Source organism: Dama dama, chromosome 10 (genome assembly GCF_033118175.1).
Source record: "Dama dama isolate Ldn47 chromosome 10, ASM3311817v1, whole genome shotgun sequence".
NCBI classification, from domain to species: Eukaryota; Metazoa; Chordata; class Mammalia; order Artiodactyla; family Cervidae; genus Dama; species Dama dama.
The window spans coordinates 3,414,099-3,436,706 of record NC_083690.1 but is presented as its reverse complement, the minus strand read 5'-3'; the positions used below and the strand labels follow the sequence as shown (position 1 = coordinate 3,436,706).

Sequence of the window (22,608 nt, the reverse complement as noted above, 5' to 3'; positions counted from 1 at the left end):
TCCTTTCCTGGCCCCTCGAACACGCATTCTTGGGACCCAGCTGCCGCCCTGTGAGAAAGCTTGAGTGGCCTGGCAGAGAAGCCCAGGTGGAGAGGACCTCACCTGCCAGCCTTGTGAGCGAAGACACCCTGGCAGGTCCCAGGGAGAGGAGGTAAGCCCCACCCATGCTGCAGACGCTGAGCACGTGGAGATGTCTGTCACACAGCCCTGGACACGGGCACCCAACAAGGGGAGAAGCAGGCCCTGTGGTGGGAAAGGTCAGCAGAGCAGGGGAGCTGCTGGAGCTGGGCATCTTCAGACCTGGAGAGGAGATCTCCCCAAGGCAGGCTAGGTCCCCGAGGTGGGGGTTGGAGCTGAAATGAACCCTGGGGCTGAGGTAGAGGTGAGGATGAAGGCTGTGTCTCCCTGGGGAGGGGGTACCTACCAGGGCTCGGCCCTTCTGGCTTAGGGCTGGCCCTGCCTGATACAGAATCTGCTTGCAATGCAGGAGACCCCGGTTCGGTTCCTGGGTCAGGAAGATCCCCTGGAGAAGGGAAAGGCTACCCACTCCAGTATTCTGGCCTAGAGAATTCCATGGACTGTATAGTCCATAGGGTTGCAAAGAGTCCGACATGACTGAACGACTTTCACTTTCACTGCTGGGCGGGGAGGGGCTGCACGGTTCTACATCCCAGTAAATGGATGGAACCACCCCAGGAGTCACTCCTGGACCCTCTCTCCAGCACCCTCTGCTGGCCCAGTCCCCTGGTCCGGGACCTTCAGCTCCTACTCTCTGCCTTCTGACTTGCCCATCCATATGTCTGACCCCCTAGTCCTATAGTGATGTGTGCTATGAATCCCCAGCCATGGAACCCTCTGGAACCTATGGCCTCGGGCAGTCTCTCTCTGGTCCCCGATTTTCCAAGCACTCTGGTTTCACTGCTCAGCCACGGAGTGTGGCCCTCAAGCCAGGCAGCCTCAGGCAGGAATGAGAGTCCTCCCTGACCTTCCTTCCAGGCTCTGCTTGGATCCCCCTCCTCCGGGCAGACTTCCTGGGCTCCTCGCGCCCCCAGTCTTGTACAGGCACACGGACACTCATGCTTGCTTTCCAGTGGTTCCTAGGGGACTGTGCTGCCCCCGCGCGTCAGTGAGGTTCCTGAGGACAGTGTCCATCCTGCCCACTCCTGCCCTAACCACACGCTTTTGAGGGTCAGCCCAGGACTGAGCAGAACAGAGCGAGGCTGGACTTCAGGCTCCTTTAGACAGAGGGGAGGGGCAGAGCCCCCAGAACTTGTGCCCTCAGAACACCTCCCAAGAAGACAGTCCTGCAGAACTCAGCAGTCTGCAATCTCAGGGAGAGGGACCCTGGCTGGGAGTGGTGCCCGAAGGCAGGGGCCCCGCTGGGCATGTGGTACCCGCTGACCGCCCCCCAGGTATGCACACTCTCTGAGCCCGCTCTCCTCTCTGTGAGCTGAGGGGGTGGGAGGAGCTGATCTCCGAGGTCCCTTCCAGCTCAAACACCTTATGTTCCATGAGATCCGCGTGAACGTTGCCATGGAGACGTCAGAGAGGATCTGCGACAGCGCGGATGTGACTGAGGAGTCACCTGAGGAAGCGGCTGGTGTCAGAGGAGCCCTCCCCACCCCCTGCCGCCCCCGAGGCCCTGGTGCCAAGGGGACACGCCATGTGCCCCGCATGCCCCCATGAGACCCAGCGGGTATAAGGAGAGCGTGTCCATCGCTGCCTACGGGGAGAAGGACCGACTGGCACTGGGGGGGGGCGGGGTGTGAAACACAGCGCTTGCAGGTGTGGATGTGAGGTCCGCCCCCTGTCCTTGCTTCCCACGGCCGCTCAGGAACTGGCATCTGGCTGCTCTTGGCAGTCTCGAGACAAAAAGCGTGCCAGTCGCAGTGTGGAGAGTGTGGGGGAGGCCTCGCTCTGATCCAGCCTCTGCACTGAGGCCCCAGGTAGGCGAGACCTCTGGGCTCAGAGCACCCCCAGCTGCCGCGTGGCTCCCGAGTGCCACACGTGGCCTCCTGGCAGGGGAGGCCTCGGTGTCGGTGGGAAGGAATAAAACGAACCCCGTGTAACCATGACAACCACTGAAGTCTGCAGCTGGCTGCCCCTGGAGTGGGCCAAGCTCTTCACTTGCCTCATCTCGTCTTTTGTCTTAATTATAAAAATATTATATATATGAGTTTTGCAGGCACATCAGCTGCACAAAAGGGAAAGGCAAGAATAAAAGTCCTTGTTCTGGGACTTCCCTAGTGGGCCAGTGGTTAAGCATCTGCCTTCCAATGCAGGGGACTTGGGTTTAATTCCTGGTCATGGAAGTAAGATCCCACATGCCTCGGGGCAACTAAACCCGTGTGCCACAGTGAAGACCCAGCACAGCCCCCCTGAAAACGTCTCTCCCTCACCCCCAGATCATGTCCTTCAGGGGTAACCACTGTAGCTTTGGTAATGGCTCCTGGGTGAGTTCCTTACAGCGGCTAAACACATTTCCACAGACACAGCAGCACAAAGCAACTCAACTTGGCCATCCTGCGCTTCGGAGGCCACAAGCGTGAGATGAGCCTTGTGGGGCTGAAGTCAAGGTGTCAGCAAGGCGGGGTCCTCCTGGGGGTTCCAGGGCAGAGTCCCTGACCCTTCAGCTTCTGCTGGCCTCCAGCTCTTCTTCGCTTGTGGCCACATCACTCCAGTTTCCACTTCCACAGCCACCCGGCCTTCTCCTCTGCCATCGAAACTTCTTACAAGGACGCTTGTGATTACAATGCATTTAAGGTCTGCCTGGATAGTCCAGGGTGATTCCCCATCTCGATGGTTCATTTAGTCACATCTGCATTAACTTTTGTCATATGAGGTAGTGTTCACATCTTCTGGGGATTAGGACCTTGATGTCTTTGGCATCCTTCATTCAGCTGAAACAGGGCCATTCAAGTTTTTATTTTGGGACTTTGAAACAAGGTTTCTGTGACTGAGCAAACCTAAAAAAAGTCACTGGATTATGGATTTCTTTTTCTATCTTATCTTTGTCCCAGTTTTTTTAGGTATCCAAATTATGTTTACGAAGTACATTGCATATTTATGTGTAAGCATGCATAAAGCACATTGAGATGTGATCCTTGTTCTCTAAGAGTATCAATAAAATCACAACTAACTGATCTTCCACATTTGATAGGATTTTCCCATTAAAAGAGCTGGACTAGGGACTCACATGTGTAGGAGTTCCATCCGGAAACTAAGATCCCACATGCTGCAGAGTGTGGCCAAAAAATGTTTTTTTTATTAAGAAAAAAAAAAAAGAGATCTAAGTGTCTTTTCCTGGCAAGGTTCTGATATATTTTCAATTTCTTCATTGGATGTTAGTTTTTTATTTTTTCTTGAGTCACTTTTTATAGTTTATATTATTTCAACATGTTTCTAGACAAAAAATTTTTAGATAAAAAAATTGCACATAATCTCATAATTTTTCACTCTTTATTTCTGTGAATAAACCTTCATTCTTAATCTTAATGTGCTGTATTTTATTTTCATCTCTCCGCTATACTTGCCAGGAGGTTTAAAAAAGAAACTTAATAGCCTTGCTTATTAAAAATAGCTCTTGATTTTATTAATCAATTCTACTTTCCATTATTTTACTTCTTTATTTTTGGGTGTCCTGGGTCTTCATTGCTGCGCAAGGGCTTTCTCTAGTTGTGGCAAGCGGAGGCTCCTCTTTGTTGAGGTGCACGGGCTGCTCTCTGCAGTGGCTTCCCTTGTAGGGCATGGGCTCTAGGCAAAGGGGCTCAGCAGCTGTGGCGCACAGGCTTAGCTGCCCCGCGCCAGAGACGGAACCTGTCCTCTTCATCGGCTTCTTTTTTAATGTTTTGGCCAAGAGGCATGTGAGATCCTAACTCCCTGCCTAGGGATCAAACCCATACACCCTGCGCTGGAAGGGAAAGTCTTAACCACAGGATCACCAGGGAAGTCCCTACTTTTTCTTTTCAAAATCGTTAACTGATACTCTTAACTTTCTAATTTCCTTCCTTCTACTTTGCTTTGGTTTATTTTATTTTATTTTATATATTTTTTTTTAGGCAGATAAAGGCTTGTCTTTTATTGAATGAGTGATCTATGCAATTGCCGAGGCCACTATGTACAGAGAAGAGGGGGAGAACTTTATTTCTTGGTCTCTTCCTCCTTGGACAAAGTCTTGATGATTTCCTCCTTCTTGGCCTGGAGCCGCTCTTCCCGGCGCTTTCAGGCTTCCTTGGTCTTAGACCTGCGGGCCTCAGCCTGGTCCGCTAGAAGCTTCTTGCGAGCCTTGTCTGCCTTCAGCTTGTGGATATGTTCCATGAGAATCCGCTTGTTTTTGAACACATTACCCTTCACCTTCAGGTACAGGCTGTGATACATGTGGCGGTCAATCTTCTTAGATTCACGGTATCGTCTGAGCAGCCGGCGCAGAATTCTCATCCTCCTCATCCAGGTTACCTTCTCGGGCATTCAAGCATTGGCAGTACCCTTTCGCTTACCTATACCCATATGCCTGCCCTTCCGGCGAGCCAAGGTGTTTTTCCGGCATCGAGCCCGGGAATGGACAGTCACAGGCTTCCGGATAATCAGCCCATCTTTGATCAGCTTCCGGATCTGCTGGCGGGAGTTGGCATTGGCGATTTCATTAGTCTCATTGGGGTCCAACCAGACCTTCTTTTTGCCACAGCGAAGGACGCTGGAGGCAAGCCTCTTCTGAAGCCTGAGCATACTCATGGCTGCGGCCGCAGCGGCGAAAGAAAAGCTGGTTTATTTTATAGTTGTGTTTCTAGAATGTTGACAAGGATGTTTAACTTATATACTAGTTTGATATTCCATGATCATCACTTTAAAAAAGTAATGTTATCAGTTTCTCTCCACGTACAACTTTGTGTACCACAGATTTGGTAAGATATGTGCTCATTACTAGTCATTTCTATAGATAATCTGATTTTAATCTTGATTTTAAATTATTAAAAGTTAAAAGATTGAAAAGAGGGTATTTCAATTTCTAAATCTAAGATTTTTAAATATCAGGTTTATTGGGGCATAATTTATGTACACCTGTTGTTGGTTTAGTCGCTCAGTCGTGTCTGACTCTTGTGATCCCATGGACAGTAGCCCGCCAAGTTCCTCTCTCCATGGGATTTTCCAGGCAAGAACACAGGAGTGGGTTGCTGTTTCCTTCTCCAAGGGATGGTCCTGACCCAGGGATTGAACCCATGTCTCCCACATTGGCAGGTGATTCTCTACCACTGCGCCACCAGAGAAGCCCTTCTGTATACTGACAGTCATCAATTTTAACTAAACAGTTCGGTGAGTTTTGACAAATATCATTATTTAAGCATCATCACACTCATGACATAAAACATTTTTGTCACCTCCAAAATTTCCTCAAGTCCCTTTGCAGTAATTCCCTCCTTCCACCCCTAGCTCCTGGCTACCACTGACCTGCTTTTTGTCACTGTGAGTGTTTAAATATGTAAGAAACAACTTTATGAATGTCTAACACATCCAATAAGTGCACATTTTTAAAGTGTGCAATTTGATTAGTTTTGACATATGTGCACACCCATGAAACCATCAATGCAATTAAGATAATGGAGATATCCACCCCTTCCACATTTACGTTTCAATTACCTGAGTCATCAGGATGTCCGCCCTTGTCCCAGACCCTCAGTGAATGGCTCTTCAGGCTTTTACCCAGGTGAGCATCCCTGGGTTAAGGTGGGTTTGGGGAAGCCCCAGCTGTGAGCTAGACTCATGATGTGGTTAGCAGATGAAAGAACCCAGAGCACCTCTAGGGGGCAATGTTTCCTAAGGCCACTTAATTGTGTAATCTTTTCCAGATACTTGGCAAAGTACTGTTACGTAAACTAGAACTTATTAACTGTGTGGTTCAAACCCTCCATAGCGTTACTGAATTTTAAAAAATTGTTCACTTGACTTGTACAGTTCAACGGAAGGTGTAAAAAGTCTTCCACAATGATTTTGTGAATTTTTAAGTTTAGCTGTGTTTGCTGATGTTCTTTTTTTGGGAACATAATGGTTCATTATATGTTCTACACAGATTGTATCTTTAATTAGTGCAAAAAATTGGACTCATTTCCCATTTACTATCTTTCGCTTTAGGTTTTATTTTCCTAGTATTAATGCTGCCACTCCATTCTCCTTGTGTCTTCATTTTTCTGTTTCTTTACTCTCAGCCTTCTAGGTTGTTTGTCTTAGCTGTGTCTCTGTAAACAACATTTACCTGGACTTACTGTGCTTTATTATGAAAATCTTTGCTCTTTATCAAGGGAATTTAACTCATTTATATTTATAATGATCACCCATATGTGTGGTCTTATTTTGTGTTCTGGTTAATACACTGATTCACTGTTTCCTTTTTTAATTCTTTCCTTCCTGGACCAATCAGATTTTCTTGTTTCTTTCCACTCACCTCTAGTTTCCCCCTTTATTTTAACTAATAGTTATCATTAACTATTAATAAAAAGCATTTACATCTATATTTTAATCAAGAATTAAACATTTCTTGGACTTCTCTGGTGGCACAGTGGATAAGAATTCGCCTGCTAAAAAAAAAAGAATTCGCCTGCTAATGCAGGGAACATGGGTTTGATCTCTGGTCCAGGAATATTCCACATGCCGTGGAGCAACTAAGCCCGTGGGCCCCAACTACTGAAGCCCAAGTACCTAGAGCCTGTGTTCCACAACAAGAGAAACCACCACAATAAGCTGGTGTACCACAACAAAGAGTAGTCCCCGCTCGCAGCAACTAGAGAAAGTTGGCTTGCTGCAATGAAGACGCAATGCAGCCATAATTAATTAATTTTAAAAAAGAAACATTTCTCCAATGTCCCCCTCCCTGAATCAGGGAGGATCTTTGGCACATTTTATTTCCTCTGACTCACCAAGTGGTTTGTTGAAATAGTGTAGAATTTCATCTCCAGATAATTAATTTTCTTCTTTATACATGTGTCTTTCCAGGGGACTTCCCTGGTAATCTAGCAGTTAAGACTCTGCTCTTCCAGTGCAGGGGGCCCAGGATTGATCTCTGGTCAGGGCACTAGATCCCGGCAACTAAGAAGTCCACATGCGGCAGTGAAGATCCTGTAAGCCACAAGTAAGACCCAGCCCGGCCTGAATAAATAAATTTTAAGTAAGGATTCCCTGCTTCCAATGCAGGGGTTGCAAGTTCGATCCCTGGTCAGGGAACTAAAATACCACATGCCCTGGTGGTTAAAAAACCAACCAGACTAATATATATATATATATATATATATATATATATATATATATATATATATATATATATATATATATATGGGCTTCCCAGGTGGCTCAGATGGTAAAGAATCTGCCTGTAATGCAGGAGATCTGGGTTCAATCCCTGGCTTGAGAAGATCCCCAGGAGAAGGGAACAGCTACCCACTTCTTGCCTGAAGAATTCCATAGACAGAGGAGCCTGGCAGTCTACAGTCCAAGGGGTTACAAAGAGAGTTGGACACAACTGAGAGACTTACACACACACACACACACACACACACACACACACACACAAAACATATATATATATATATAATTTTTTTTCTATTTCAGAAATCCTTTTCAATCAATTGCATATATTCCACAATGACATTTAAGCAGTCCTTTAGACTTGGTTAATCCGTTTTGCTTATTTTGCATCACTCTTTCTTATGGGTGTATCTTCCCTCATCTTGAGTCCTTAAATCTTAACTGTTGGTCATTTGACTGGAATTAAAAAACTGGGGTTTGAGAAGTAATCTCAGTCCTTCCACTTACCTGCTGTGTAACTGGGCAAATTTCTTAACCTCTCTGTGTCTTGGTTACCTCACTTAATAAAAGGAACAGTAATAGAACCCACCTCCTAGAGTCCTGAAGAGTGGATGAAATAAGGCCATCAGTGAGTGGGTGGGGAGTTGAAAGATGCGGGTTTCCTCCCTCCAATCTCTCAGGAAGTTCTCGCCACTAATCCTTTCACGCCCTGGGCACACACTCTCCTTCTCCGCGGTCCGTTTCTCCCTCTCTGTTGGCACTCTCCCCTTAGCCTGGAAACTGGTTCAAGTCTCTCCCGTAGTAAGAGAAAACCTTGGCTCTCGCCCTGTCCTTCTCTCGTCCCTTGCCTCCCTTTCCTTTCATATCTGAGCTTCTAGAGACAGGGAAACAAGCCGTGTCTACGCCCCGCACTTGCTACCATCCTGCATCTCCCTCCTGCCATCCCCTCCACCCAGCGGGCCCTCGGTAAAGGTCACGGTGAACACAGCGCCTTCAGTTTCCTGCAGCAACCACGGCAGGGTGGAGGAGGCATCGGGTGACCCTGGGGAGGCCTGTCCTGTAGGATAAGCTGGGGGACAGATGCTTGTGTCCCTTGGATGGCTGTGTGATGTGAGTGAGCACGAGATGGGGGCTGGGGAGGCTTCCTGGAGGAGGAGTCACCTCCCCTGAGTCTGCAAGGGGGTGGGACAGAAAAGCATTCCAAGCCAAGGGAAGAACAGGGGGCAAGGCCAGGAGGTGGGAGGCTGCAGAGCGTTCTGGAAGCCCCACGGGGCGGTGCAGGGGGAACAGGGAGGGACAGCTGCACCCGCCCAGCCCTGCTCTGTGTCTGAGGCACAAGCTGCTATTGGCTTCTCCCCTGGAGCTCTTCCCCCAGCGTCCTCACACGGGGCCTCAGATTCCTTCTGCTCCTCTGGCTCTCTCACTCAGACTGCCCCCCCCAGGCTTCCCCCCTCCCCAAATGCAGGTTGGGGTTCTCTGCCTCTGGACACTCCCACCTGCCCAGGTGTGCTCACCACCCCTCTGCCAGCTTCACACCCCACCTCCAGCTGCGTTCTGGACACCTTCTCCAGTGGCCCCAGCCCCATCTGTCCAGAAGCCCCTCCTCACCTCCCCCCCAACATCTCTTCTCCCTGCCCCCCCCAATACCAGGCCCCAGACAACAGTCTCTCCACCCATTCTGACACCCGCCCCCCAGGCAGGGCACCATCTGAGCCTCCTCCTCCCCCGCCCACAGCCAGACCTGAGACTTTTCCCCATTTGGGCCTCCTCCCCCTCCCCTTGCTTCCTCCCTTGGAGCCCACCGTGGCTCCGCCTCCATGCCAGTGTTTCCAAGCGGGGTCCTCGAGCACTCCCTCTGTGACTCTATGTCAAAAGGTCCCCGAGGCCCAGAGGTCTGCCGGCTTCATGATCCCTCCCTGTTAGGATGGAAGTTCCTCCTTGGGTCTAACTTAAGCCCCTCCCCCAAACTGGGGACAAAGTGGGTTGTGAGAACTGAGTCTTGAGAACGGACCCCGCTGCTGGATCAGGACCATCCACTGCCCCTACCCCCCAGAGCCTCTGTCTGCTCCTGGGTCACTGGCCTGTGAGGCTGGCAGGCTGTGCCCCGTTCATCACCAGCCGGGGCCTGAGCTGGGTCTTTCCTGGGTGTGCCCCTCTCCCAGTCCTAAAACAGGTTTGCTATGCCATGGCCCACTTGAGAAAGGGAGGTACCTGTGCTGTTTCACCTCCAGGGAATACCAGGGTTTCTGTGTGCCCACACGGTGGTCCTACCGGGACTCCCCCAGAAGGTGGCCTGGGGACCTGGGCCCAGCACCTGTGGATTCAGTTGAGGCTGCCAGCTAGCTTAAGACGGAGCACACACAGGGAGCTGGGACGTCTCCAAACACAGCCTGACCCCAAGTCTCAGGACAGCGGGACAGGGGCTTAAGTGGGACAGAGGCCTTGCCCCCAGGGCAGTCTGGGGACCCCCTCCCTGTGTCTACTCTGTCCAGGCTCTGGTGGAGGGACTCAGTTGACCAACTTGGGTCAAGTATCCACTCATGACCGAATGGTCCAGCAATTTTATTTTTTATTTTAAAAGTTGATTCACATAACATAAAATTCACCCTTTTAAGAGCACAGTTCAGTGATTTTAGTATATTTGAAAGACTCTGCAACCATCACCACTATCTAACTCCAGAACCTCTCATCATCTCCAAAAGGAACACCATAGTCATTAGCAATCACTCCCCATTTCCTCTCCCTCTAGTCCAGGGAGCCACTAGTCTACTTCTTGTCTTTATGGATTTGCCTATTTTGGACATTTTAAAATAAATGGAATCGTATAATATGCTGTCCTTTGTGTCTGGCTTCTAACATATTTTCAGGATTCATCCGCGTTGTTCGGTTTGGATTCATCCCACCACGTGCGTTAGTTTCATAATTATGTCCTGAGCACAGAGAGGAACAAAAGCTCCCTTTGCAGAGTCACAGCACCGAAAAGCGATGCGCATTTATTGAGTGCCTACTGTGTGCCAAGCACTCGGAAAACAGCCGTGGTGGAGGGGGACAGAGGCGCTGGGAGCGGATGAGCGCGCATAGCCGGGCCTTGGAGATGCCGGCTGGTGTTTTCAGTTCTGCTGTGACTGCTCCGGGGTGCTGAGGGCTGGGAGGCGCACACGGCGAGTAGACCCGAGAGAGAGCCGGGAGCAGCGGCCTGCGCTCCTTGAGAGCAGAGAGCAGAGCCGGGGGCCGGGCGTACAGCCCGCAGCGAAGGGAGCAGCTCAAGAGGCCAGGCCCACCTAGCACCGCCCACCGCCCACTACCCCGCGAGGGGCGGAGCCCCCGGGAGCCCCGCCCCGCGCCGCGCGGGGAGGAGGAGGAGCCGGCGGCCGGGCTGCACTGCAGCGCCAACGCGCAAGCGGGCAGCGGAGGACCCGGCCGGCCCCGAGAGCCGAGAGGCTGTCGCGCAGGCAGACAGGCCGCGGCCGCCGCCGGATACAGCCCCGCTGCGAGCCATGCCGTGCGGGGGCCCCGCCTGAGCGGCGGCCGCCGGGGCCGGGGGCTCTCGGGCCCTCGGGAGCGGGCCGGGGCCATGCTTGCGCTGCCCTGACGATGCCGCCCGCCGCGCCCGCCCGCCTGGCGCTCGCCTTGGGCCTGGGCCTGTGGCTCGGGGCGCTGGCGGGGGTCCCCGGGCGCGGCTGCGGGCCGTGCGCGCCCCCCTGCCTCTGCGGCCCGGCGCCCGGCGCCGCCTGCCTCGTCAACTGCTCGGGCCATGGGCTGCGGACGCTCGGGCCCGCGCTGCGCATCCCCGCCGACGCCACCGCGCTGTGAGTAACGCGCGCCCGCCGCGCGGGCCCGGTGGTTGCCATGGAGCCCGGCGGCCGGCCGGGGCACGGGGCGCCTGCACCCTCCCGGGAGAAGCCGGCCGGGCGGGCCGCCGGCCTGGCGGGCCTCTTAGGGCGTGGGCGCGTCCCCGGCCTCCAGAAGGGGAAACGGGGTGCGGGCCAGGCCTCTCCCAGGGCGAGGCTCCAGCGTAGAGAGGGCGGCCCGACTAAATAAGGAAAACCTGGGCCCGCGGCCGGCTCTCAGCCCGCCTGGCCTCAGCCAGAGGAAAATAGGAAAATCCCGGATTCTGTGCAGGCGGAGACCGCCCGCCCGGCGGGGCCCCGGGAACGCCAGCAGACCCGGGTCCGTGGGCTCTGGCGGGGCGGGGCGGGGCGGGGCGGTCTCCGGCGAACACTTCAACGCTAATTAGAGACTAATAGGATACGGCTTGGCCTGGGGCAATACCCAGCACCTGGGAGCCCAGGAGGAGGAAGCTGGGCTGGGCCGTGGAGGGCTATGATAGATGCTTAGAATTGGCCTGATGCTTGAAGTGGAAGGGGAAGACCGAGGGGCTGGACTTGGTCGAGCGCGGGTGTAGGGTACACCCCCATTGTGGCAGCTGTGGGGGTAGTGAGGGCAGGATGGGAGGAGGGTTAGGGTCCTCGCGGGCCTCATTTGTATTGCTTAGCGCTCTGATGTTATCCTGGGAACAGTGGGTGACTGTGATTGCCGTGGAGGGGTTTAAAACGCTGAAAAATCATCCTCAGGTTTGCATTTTGGAGGAAATAATAACACGCAGTCTTTATGGAGAGCTCACCTACAGTCTCGGCCTGTGCCAAGGTGTGGTTGTGAGTTGTCACGCTTAGCCCTCAGCCTGACCCTCTGAGGTGAGATGCAGCAGAGATGCCCATTGTACAGATGAGAACACAGGCCGGAGGTGACGGTGATGTGCTTTGTCCAAACACAAGTGACCAGTAACAGCCGATGCCTGGCAGAGGCAGCGTTTGATTGAAAAGGGTGCAGGGAACTGAGATTTTCAGACAGTTGACCCCAGAGCTGGGGGCAGTCTCCCTGCCTGTGATACACATCCTCATGGCCCTTTCTGGGTGTTTCCAGACACCTCAGCTAGGACTCCACGGCTCCCTGGCTGCACACTGGAATCCCTTGGGGAGCGTTCAACATTCCCAGGCTTATTAAACCTTGGATTTGGTTTTGTAACAGCCCCTGGGCGACTCCGATGTGTGGCTGCCTCTTTTTAGGGGGACCCTAATGGTCTGTGTTCAGGCGAGTTTGGATATTGAGGGTGGGGCAGGGGTGGGTGCTTTTCTTGGAGGGTTCCTCCTTGGGGCTCTGCTGGGTGTTGTGGGGGAGCTGGTTCTCCAGGGGCAGCGGCTGGGAGCCTGGAGGCCACACTGTTGTCTTGCTCCCTGACAGCTGAAGTGTTTGCCGTCACGGCTGTCCCTGCGGAGATGGGCTTCCTGTCTGCAGCCAGTGCCCACGTAATCATTTTGGATCCACCCCCAGCCCTTGTTTCTGGATGTTGTGAGCAAGGTTGCCTCCATCTCTGGTGGGCCGAGAGCTGCTGGGGATCAGGCCCTAGCTCCTGCTGGTTATTCCTGCTTCCTCGTCACCTGGCAGCAGGCTGGCCTCCAGGAGCTGTCCAGGAAATAAACGGTACTGGTAGGTTGGCCAGAGGCCTGCAGCAGGGAGTAGGCTCCCGGGCACAGTAGTGGAGCCTGAGCCTTGCGTGTGTCCACTTAGCCCCTGGACGTCCAGGGAGCTGGCGGCCTGGCCTGAGCCGGCAGGATTCCAGGGCTGCTGGCCCTGTAGCCTGGGAGGAGGGAGTCGGGGAACCGAGGAGACTTAACGTTCCAGTTGACATTCTGAAGCTGGCTCAGAGATTTCTGCAGGGCTGAGTGCGAGGGACCCAGGGGAAACCGGACCCTTGACTGCAGATGCTAAGGCCCGCCCCCACGGCACCATCTGTTCTGTGTGGGCTGCCCCAGCCATCATCCTTGCCTGTCCACTCTGCAGACCCCCCACCCGCCCTCAGAGAGAGGGAGGCAGGTGAACCTTCTCTTCTCTAAGGGCGCAGAAATGAGGTCCGAGATGCCAGGGAGCCCCCTGGGGGAGGGTGTACGCGTCCAGGGGCCCCAGTGGGCCTGCCTCCTGGGTGTCACCCCTAGTCTGAGCCTAGGGGACTCGGGCCCGGCGTCTCTGTCATCAGCGTCGGGCAGGCACCCCTCCATTTGAGGCTCCTTGGCCAACCTGAGGTGCTGCAGGACAGCTGTGTCCTGACTTGGGGAGGGGGACAAGGGCTGGCTGATGGGGGATTCGGGGCTTGCAGGATCGCCCAGGGTTTTGAGACCCCAGCCTCCTTGAGTTAAATGATGCTTGCTGCTGGGAGGTGTCAGCCCGAACAGGATGACGTCATTCAGTAAAAGGTGATTGCGCTCCTGTTTTTAACGCTTTTATCCTGGAGAGTTTGAACTTACACAGAAGTGGGTGGAAGAGCATGATGAACCTCACAGACCCACTGCCCTGTGGCCTGGCCTGCTGCTCCACCCTCACCCCCACCCCTTTTGGAGGCAAACTCCAGCCATCCTACTTTTGATCTGTTAGCATTTGGAAATGTATGGTGACCCCTTGATCACACGTGAGACGGCGTACAGTTCCCTGGTCCCTTTCATGTCCAGCGTGTTCAGATTTGTGGCTGTCTCAGTGTTTTTAACTGGATCGAACTAGGCTCCAGATAAGGTCCACGCAGTGGCAGTGCAGCTGGTTGATGTCTTTTAAATCTCTGCGGATGTGCAGGCTCTCCCGTCTCTCTTCCCTCTCGTGTGATTTGCTGAAGAGACCCGCTCCCATGGCACCTGGGGTGGGGTCGTGTCTCCGTGTGTCCCTCTGCCCTTGGCGTCCTTCCCGGACGCTACCGGTCGGGCCCAGAGCTGTGTTGGGTGGGGAGCCACATTTCACATGCTCGAGCCACAGGACCAGTGGCTGCCGTGTTGGCCGGGCCCGCGCAGAGAGTTCTAGATGGGGCGGCACTGCTCTCGGTGCTGTCTGTCCATCATGTCCAGCGTGGCTGACTTTGGCCAGCCGCTTCTCGGGTGACGGCCAGGGGCTCCAAGTGGGCCTCGTACTGTCTCATGGATGTCTGGTCTAGGACCAGGCTCAGAGCAGGGACTCAGTAGGGGTTTGCTTCACTGACTAGAATACTGGGGCCTTGGGGTCTGCCGTTGGCTGGGGGCACCCAGGGCCTTGCCCTTCCTCACATGCTCCCCTAACTGATAGGGGGGTGTGGGGGGCTCTGGGAGATGCAGCCCCCGGGGAGCTGCGCAGGTGTGAGGGAAGGTGGGCATGGGGGAGGAGACCCCCAGGCTCAGCGTGAGCCTGGCCTGTGTATAGCGCCAGGCACCATGCAGGCAGCCATGCATGTGGCGCCTGCTGCCTTGAGGGCTGGCGGGGCAGCAGAGGGTCCTGCCTCTGGGCCCTCCCGAGAGAGAGGGGGCCTGTCTGCCAGGTGCCTGGTCCTGTGCTCGGGGTCTTCAAGACCCACCTCTCTGAGGCTTTTATCACGGTGGAGCCAGTGTTAAAACCCAAACACCAGTGATAGAGAGGAGGCCGCTTTGCAGGGGCCCCTGGAGGGATCTCCAGTGTACGTGACACTGAAGCCAGTGCTCAGCGCTAGTGCAGGTGTCCCCCAGCGCCGGGAGAGAGCATCCCACATAGAGCGGACAGCCTGGCAGAGTCTCAGAGGCGCCAGGTGATGGAGGGGTGGGAGGTGGGGCCTCTGGAGAGAGGGCAGTGGGGGCAGCATTGAAGGACCCAGGAGGGAAGCGTCATGACTGGCGTCTTCTAGAAAGAAGACCACGGGCTGGGGTGCAGAGACATCTTGCGTGTGGAGCTGGTCTCCCCCTCCGGGTCCAAGGGCTGCCCGCTCTGGGAGAGGCAGACTGCGAGTGCGCGTCACATAAGCTTCCTGGTGAGAGCCGGACGGCAGAGCTGTGCGCACACCACTCCTATGTGTGGCCCCTGGCAGGGTGGGCAGGTGAATGGGGAGGCTCCAGCTGCAGCTGTGATACTCGGGGAGTTGAAGGGACAGACAGAGCACTCCTAGGGCCCGTAGCCCCTCAGGAGACAGGCAGGCCCCGGGGCAGTGAGGACAGCCACCGCCCTGGAGAAGGGCGGGGAACACGTGTCTTATCATCTGTCTGATGAAGGCCTTGTAGCTAGAATACGTAAAAACTCTGTGACTCAAAGCTAAAAAGCGGGCAGAGGATCTGAGCAGACCAGTCTGCAAAGGAGATACACAAATGACCAATAGGCTCGTGAAAACACGCTGTGTCTAGCTTTCAGGGAAATGCAAATCGAAACTCCAGGGAGATACCATTTCACACCCACTGGGCTGGCTGTCCCCAAAAGACAGGCAATACCCGGTGTTGGTGAGAATCCTTGTCTGCGGCTGGCGGGGATGGGCACACCTGGAAGACAGTCCGGCAGTTCCTCCGAAAAGTAAACGTGGAGTCAGCAGAGGGCCCGGCCGTTCTGCCCTCGGTGGAGACCTGGGAGAAACGAAACCTACGTCCACACAAAAACTTGAACGCAAATGTCCATGGCAGCTCTGTTCAGAGGTTCTAGGAGGTGGAAACAGCCCCAGTGTGCACTGAGGATGGATATGTGCACAGAGTGTGGCCTGTCTGTAAAATACAGTTCGGCCTCGGGGAAGAGTGCGGTACTGAGGCTTGCTGCAACATGAGTGAGCCTTGAAAACGTGTTCCGTGACAGAACTCAGACGCAGAAGCCATGTGTTGTGTGATTGTACCGATGTGAAATGTCCAGAACAGGCAAGGCCACGGAGGTGCAAGCAGATGAGTGTCTGTAGCTGGGGTGGGGCTGGGGTTGGGGGTGGTGGCCAAGCACGCTGGTTCCCCCCCTCAGGGGGTGAAATGGTTTGGAATTAGGGGTGGTTGCCCAGCCCTGAGAGTATACGGAAAACCACTGAACTGTATGCTCTGGAAGGGTGACCTTTATAGTTCGTGGATTAAAAAACATACCCCCAAAGAAAGTATCCAGGGGGGCGTACCCCCTCCTGTTCCCACATGGTCTCCCTGCCTGGTTGCGGCAAGCAGGACTCTGCTGAGCTCTCTGTCCGGCGGTGTGGTGCCATTTTACAGACCAGGAAACTGAGGCTCCCAGAGGTTGAGTCGCTTCCTGGGGTCGCCTGGTTGGTGGGCTATGGCAGAGAGGTGGTCTGGGCGTGCTCGAGGCCTCTCCCTGGAGCTGCACTCGGGGCCCTGGGGTTCGGCGCCAGCGACCAAGGTTAGGGCGGGGTGTGTTCGTAGGGGACCAGGTGGGCTCTGACTCAGCCCCAGCCGCTTGCCCGGCCCTGCCCACCAGCTCCCTCCTCCCAGTTCCCTTGGCTGTCCCTGCTCTGGTCCTTCCCAGTGACCCCGCAGGAGAAGCATGGGGCAGACCTGGTTCCCATCCCAGCCCCTCCGCTTCCTGTGTGACGGTGCCCAGGTCGCTCAGCCTCTCTGAGTTTCAGTTGCCTCCCCTGCATTTGGGCACCGTGAGTGGATGCGCCTGATGTGGTTGTGGGCCTCAGAGGTGAGGGTGTGCGGTGTCCCCACGGCACTCGCTTAATGATGGCCACATAATCCTAGTTGCTGCCAGAGTGGCCCCCCAGGCCCTTCAGAGTGAGCTCAGAGTCCACCGCTGGTCCCCAAGTGCTGGCCGGGAGCTGGGCCCCTAGGACCTGCCCGCTGCCGAGCACACAGGCCTGAGGGGAGGCGCCCTTGCTGGCGCACGTGTGACTGCTGCTCAGACCAGATGCCTCCTGCCTCTGGTCTGGCCTTCGAGGTGCCTTCACTACAAAGCCAGGTGGCTGGGGGGATGTATCGTGCCAGGCACGTTTCGCTGGTGTTTTCATCCCGGTGTTATGTGTCTGTGTGTTCCACGCCTTCCCGTGTGGATGTGTAACACGGTGAAGGTATAAGGCAGTGCCACCCGCGGGTGGGCGTGTGGGGACCCTGGCTCCCGAGGGGGACCCCGGCTGGGGTTTGGTTTCAAGTGAGGAAGCCATTTTGGATGAGACGTGCATTTTCCTTTCCGGAACATTCTGCCGTGCCAGCGCCGCAGCGGGAACCTAGCCGGGCCCAGCCTGCCGAGCGCTGGAGTGAAAACAGCCCGCTCCTGCCGCGCCGTCTGGGGTGGCGGCCGGCCGGGCCCGGCGCTGGGCTGACCGGCGGGCCGGGTGCCGGCAGTCTCGCTGGAAAATGCGGCTCACGCATGTCCTTTCTTCCCGGAACACCTCGCTCCTCATGGCTTGGCAGCTGTTTGTGCCGAGGGGCCCGGCCGTGCCCAGGCCGAGTTGGGGGGGGGGCTGCGTTTGGGGGCCTTCTCCCCCTGAGGCGCCCACGGGCCTGGGCCGGGCAGAGCGTGTCCCCAGTTCTGAGCCCTGGAGTCCACCCTGGGGTCCTGCAGGGCCGCCCTGGAAAGGGCCGTGCCCTGCAGCAGAGGCCAGCCTGGCCCGTGCCAGGCACTCAGACCCCATGCCCACAGGCCGAGCCCTGGAGCCCCCTGGGCAACAAAACTGCCTGCCGCCTGGGCCGACGTGCCTGCCCCTCACCAGGCGGGGTCGACCCTGGGAACTGAAGCATGGCCCTCAGTCCCCAGCTGGGGGGGCCCCATCCTGGCCTGGTTAGTGCCCTGATGGAGGCCGCCTCTGGGTGGGCTGCCCTGGGGAGGCCCCTCCTCGGGGCTCCCTTCCCTGCCGCGGCCTGTGGGTTCAGGGCCTTCCCGGGTGGGCAGCCCCACACCGGACGCCTGGGCCTCGTCCCGCTGACAGCTGAGCCGCGGGCTGGCCACGCCCTGCGGGGAGCCCCTCCACGTGCCCTGGAGACGAGGCCCCTCCTGTCTGATGCCCGAGACGGGCGCCTGGGGCTCCTGCGGCCTCTCCCCTGTTAGAGGCCCGGACCCCCCCTCTCTGGTCCCCCGGCCTCGTCAGGAGCCAGATGGGGGTGGGCAGCTCCAGCCAGGCCCCCCGGGCCCCTCGCCTGCCTCTCACCCTCTGCGTGTTTTTCTTCAGATGAGCTCTCTCCCCAAAACTTGAATTCATTAATTTAAACATCATTTCCGGCCCTGGAAGCCAGCCTCGCTCACCATAAATAGAAGTGCATGAAGACAGAGCGAGGTTACCAGACTCAGACTGACCCACCCCGTCCCGCTGCCAAAGGGAGCCGTTACCGCCGCGTCCGGTGGGGGCGCCGGGTCTGGACCGGCCTGCGGGGTCCCAGGGGCCTGTGGCTGGCCTGTGTCCTTTTGCCCCTTCCGCCTGGGCCTGGCTCCCGAGGGGACGTGGTGGGGGTCCCTGTTTCCCCGGAGCCCTGGGGCCGCCGCAGAGAGGATGGGGCGGCGGGGGCGGGGGTGTCCTGGCCCGCCGGGGGAGGCGGCTGCTGGCCCGCCACGCGGTTACGTAACGTGCAGGCCTCTCCTCCAGGGCCCGCTCCCCAGCCTTGTTTCCAGCGTGGCGGCCAGCGCTATAGGGTGGGGTGTGGGCTGGGGCCTGGCGCCTGCCTCCACTGCTGACCACACGTGTCTGGAATGTGCAGATGTTTCCTTGGGGGCTCCGGCTGGCCCCCAGACCCCGCTGGGCATCTGGACTGGGGAGTGGGCACCCGTCCCCAACCCCCCGCCTGGGCCGAGGGGGAAACTGAGGCTGCTGGGGGCGGCAGGGCGGGTCCCTCCAAGTCCCCATCTCTAGGAGGCGAAGCCCTTGCAGCCACCCCGGCTCAGGAAGGGCCCTGTCCTTGGGCTCCGCCTCGGACACCTCTTCCCTCTCAGCATTGCCCCACAGCCCGCCCCATCTCTCCACTGGGCCCTGAGACATCCTCTCCCCTCTGCAAGGCCTGGGGCTGGAGGCAGGGGCTGGGTCCAGTGTGGGGGGGGCTCAGTGCTTTCCCCCGGGCCCCTCCGGCTGGTGGAAGCAGGGATCCCCCACTCCCAGCTCCTGCTACAGCAGGAGAGTTCGGGTTGGGAAGGACACACTCCCCCGGGAGGCTGGGTGTCTGACTCGGGAGACAGACACAGACGGGGCAATTGGGCCTGCCCCAGGGTGGGGGCGGGGCAGACGGGGCTCTGCAGTGACTGCTGGGCGCTGGGGGGAGGAGGGGAAGGCTGGGGCCTGGGGGTCGAACAGGGGTCTTCCTTCCCAACACCCCTGCCTGTCTCAGGTCAGGAGAGGGAACAGCATGGTCGTTAAGAAGCCTCCTTCCAGTGCAGGGGACGCAGGTTCGATCCCTGGCGGGGAAGCTGAGATCCCACATGCAGCGGGGCAGCTAAGCCCGCACGCCGCCATGAAGAGTCTGATGCAGCCAAATAAATACATACATAAATAAAGAGAGGGAACAGAAGGGGAGGGGTCGTGTGTGAGGACACCCCCGTCTCAGTCCAGGCTGTGGGCAGTCGGGGGCCAGCCTCCTAGCCTGGTCCCTGGTGCCCAGGGAGCTGACGTGTCTCGTGCTAGTGTGGGTGTGTGGGCCACAGGTCCCCCCTTCCCCTCCCGCCTTGGGGTCCCCGGAAGTTGCTGGCCTGGCCCCGGGAGGTCCAGATGACCCAGAGGGTTGACCCCATGTGGCCCAGCCCTCTCGGGTGCGTGCTCTCCTCCCCGTGGGGATGGCTGCCCACCGTGGCGTTTGGCCAGCCGCCCTGCTGAGCTCCTGTGGGTGGCTCCCTGGGCTGGCCCTGTTCCCCACCCCGACTTGGTAAGACAGGGAACCAAGTGGGGGCAGGGCGCAGAGGAAACCCGAGGGGCTGGAGCGGGGTGGGGCCGGCCCTCGGCAGCCTTGGCGGTCCCCGAGAACGGTGGCGACAAAAGCAGACGGAGATGTGGAGAGGTGGCTGTTCAGAGCTGTGAGACTCCAGCAGAGTCCGCCTCCAGGGTCCCCTCTGCCCGGCCCCCCAGCCCCCCCAGCTCGCCCCGTTACCCTTCCGCACGCTCCCAGGCGGCTCTGTCCTGGGCCTGCCTTCAGCCTGCAGGGTCTTTTTCTGCACCTGGGCCCTGGGCAGGCCCAGGGGAGTCCCGGCGAGGGGCTCCCTGGGGCGGGGAGCGTGTGGCCATGCCCCTCGGGCGGGGGTGGGGGAGCCTCCTGGGGGCAGCTGGGCAGGGCTGGGTGGAGGACTGAGCCGAGCCGTGGGGCAGTCGGGCCAGGGCGGCGTCCTGGGGGTGGTGCTGGCCGAGTGGCGGGGCTGCCAGGGTCGCCCTGCCCCCTCCCGCCCTGGTTTTCTGGCACCACGGTGATCAGGAGCCAACCACAGATGGCTCCCAGGAGCTGCCACTAATGATGGATTTTCCAGAAAACGGGATGTGGAAAAACACTTCAGGGCTTGTCCTCCTTTCTCTTCCGCTCGAGGCCCTGGTGGGGGCGCCGTCCCTGGTGCCCCTGGGTAGGGGCCTCAGGCCTGCACACCCCCTCAAGCCCCACTGTCCCCGAGGCCCACCTTGGGGTCCTCTGACGGCCCGGGGCTGAGGCTCCTGCAGCCCCACCCCGGAGGCTCGGGCTCCACAGCTGTGCCACCTTCAGCCCCCGCGTGGGTCTTGCTGAAGTTTCTCATGGCCTGCCCCGCCCCCCGCCCCCGGGGCACTGAAGTTGACTTCGGGTGGAGTCTGGCTGCGTCCCCTGGTCTCCCGGCCTGTTTCTTCCACCCTGGGGACGGCCTGGGAGCCCCAGCAGCTTGGTGTGGGCTTGTGAGCATTGGTGTGGGAGGCACCATGTCTCCCTGTTTTTTAAAGTAGATGTGACTGTCCCCAGCTCTTTATGATGGACACCACTTCCATCAGTGGTGTCAGCAGTGCTGGGGAGCTTTCCCCGGGCTGTCCGGCGAGAGCCCGGCGTGCTCTGGCGATCCTTTGGGTGGCAGGACTCCTGGTAGCTTTGTGGGACAGATCAACAGGATAAACTCAGAATCTGCCTCTGAAATCTTCACCAGCCATTAAGAATCCAGGGTTCGGTGATCATGCAGTGGCATCCAGCTCGTCCTCAGCAGCAGGCTGGAGGCTTGGCGCTAACTTCAGCAGCTTAACATGGTGATGAGCAGGCCGGGGGCTCCTTCAGGCCCGGGCGGCTGCAGCCGGGCCACACATGCGTGGCAGCATCTCACCCCTCTCTCTCCCGCCGCCGCGGCTTGGGGCCCTTGAGCTGCCCCGGCCGCCAGCTCCTGTCGCATCTCCAGGCAGGCTGCAGCCAGCATCGGCGGAGCACATCATGTCCACGTGCCGTCCGCTCAGCGCCCAATCTCCTGATGGCTGCCCACGATGCCGAGGGCAAGACCTGGCTCCTAGGGGTTAGCAGAGTGCATCCAGTCTGCCTTCCCTCACCCCCTTGGTGGGGCCTGAGGGGGACGGGAGCTCCCTTCGTCGGTCACTTGCAGGCCAGCTGGTGACATGAAGGTCAGAAGCCCCCCAGGCTGTGTTGGGAGCCAGGATCACGTGGGCAGCCCGGCTGAGACCTGACCCCCAGCCCTTGGTGCACAGCCAGTCTTTGAGTAGAGGTGGCCGCAAGGCCCTGTGTAGATAGTCAGTCTCCAGAAGGAGCAGTGGTCAGGGACCAGGGTGGGGGTCGCTTCCTACCCTCATTCCTTGGCGTCGTGAGCAGGGGGTGAGGGGTGGCCCTAGGTACCCCAGCACCGCCTGAGACTTGTCCTTTGGGTGCGGGCTGCACTCAGGGCCTCGACTCCCAAGAGGACCTTGTCTCCATGCCAGCCAGTTCTTACTAAGCTCCGCTGTGCGTGGGCTGGGTGGGGTGATGGAGCTGGGCTTGGGACACCCCCAGCTGCCCCGGGAGCTGGGACAGCAGGGCTGGGGGGCACCTGGGGTGGGGGTCTGGACTGGGCTGTGGTGGGGGGGGCACTGGGCTGGCGGTCATCACTGGGAGGGCAGGGCTGGCGAGCGGCATTCTGGGGCATCAGGGCCAGTGTGACACCCGGATGGCCAGAGGCTCAGAGGGCGGAAGGCCCAGGCCGCGCCCGTGTAGAGACTGGTGTCCCCATCCCAGGAGCTGGACCCGTGGGGCGACCGGCCTCCACCTCCAGGCCGGGCGGGGAGGTGGCACCGGTGGCTGGAGCGTGTCCCCGGAAGGACTCGCGGGGGGCTGAGGTCGCGTCGTCGCAGGTGGCACCACGTCGCCCGCGCTGCGGGTGACGGAGGTCAGAGGGCTGTTGTGCCGTTCTCCTGGTGTTTCTCCAGTTGTTGCGAGACTGGGCATTTTCCTGTGCATCTGTGATGTTTGTATTTCTTGTCCTATTCTCATCTCTGGCCTTTTTTTTTCTTTCCTGGAGTAGCTTGCTTTCTTGATGGTTTGTTAACAGCATATGTGGAAAGAGTATTATGAGCCTTATGGCGTCACCGACTCAGTGGACATGGGTTTGAGAAAGCTCCAGGAGATGGTGATGGACAGGGAGGCCTGGCGTGCGGCAGTCCGTGGGGTCGCAGAGTCAGACGTGACCGAG

General features: G+C 57.7%; 1 protein-coding gene and 1 pseudogene across 1 annotated transcript in view; one reads left to right on the top strand and one right to left on the bottom strand.

Annotated features, from left to right (window-relative positions):
• Positions 1 to 4,063: 4,063 nt before the first annotated feature.
• LOC133063987 (large ribosomal subunit protein eL19-like) lies at positions 4,064 to 4,743 on the bottom strand (annotated as a pseudogene).
• Positions 4,744 to 10,887: 6,144 nt separating this feature from the next.
• PKD1 (polycystin 1, transient receptor potential channel interacting) overlaps positions 10,888 to 22,608 on the top strand; it is a 38,859-nt gene continuing 27,138 nt past the window's right edge. Inside the window, exon 1 of the mRNA XM_061152558.1 lies at positions 10,888 to 11,102. Within this exon, the coding sequence (XP_061008541.1) occupies positions 10,888 to 11,102 (215 nt within the window). The remainder of the gene's footprint in view (positions 11,103 to 22,608) is intronic.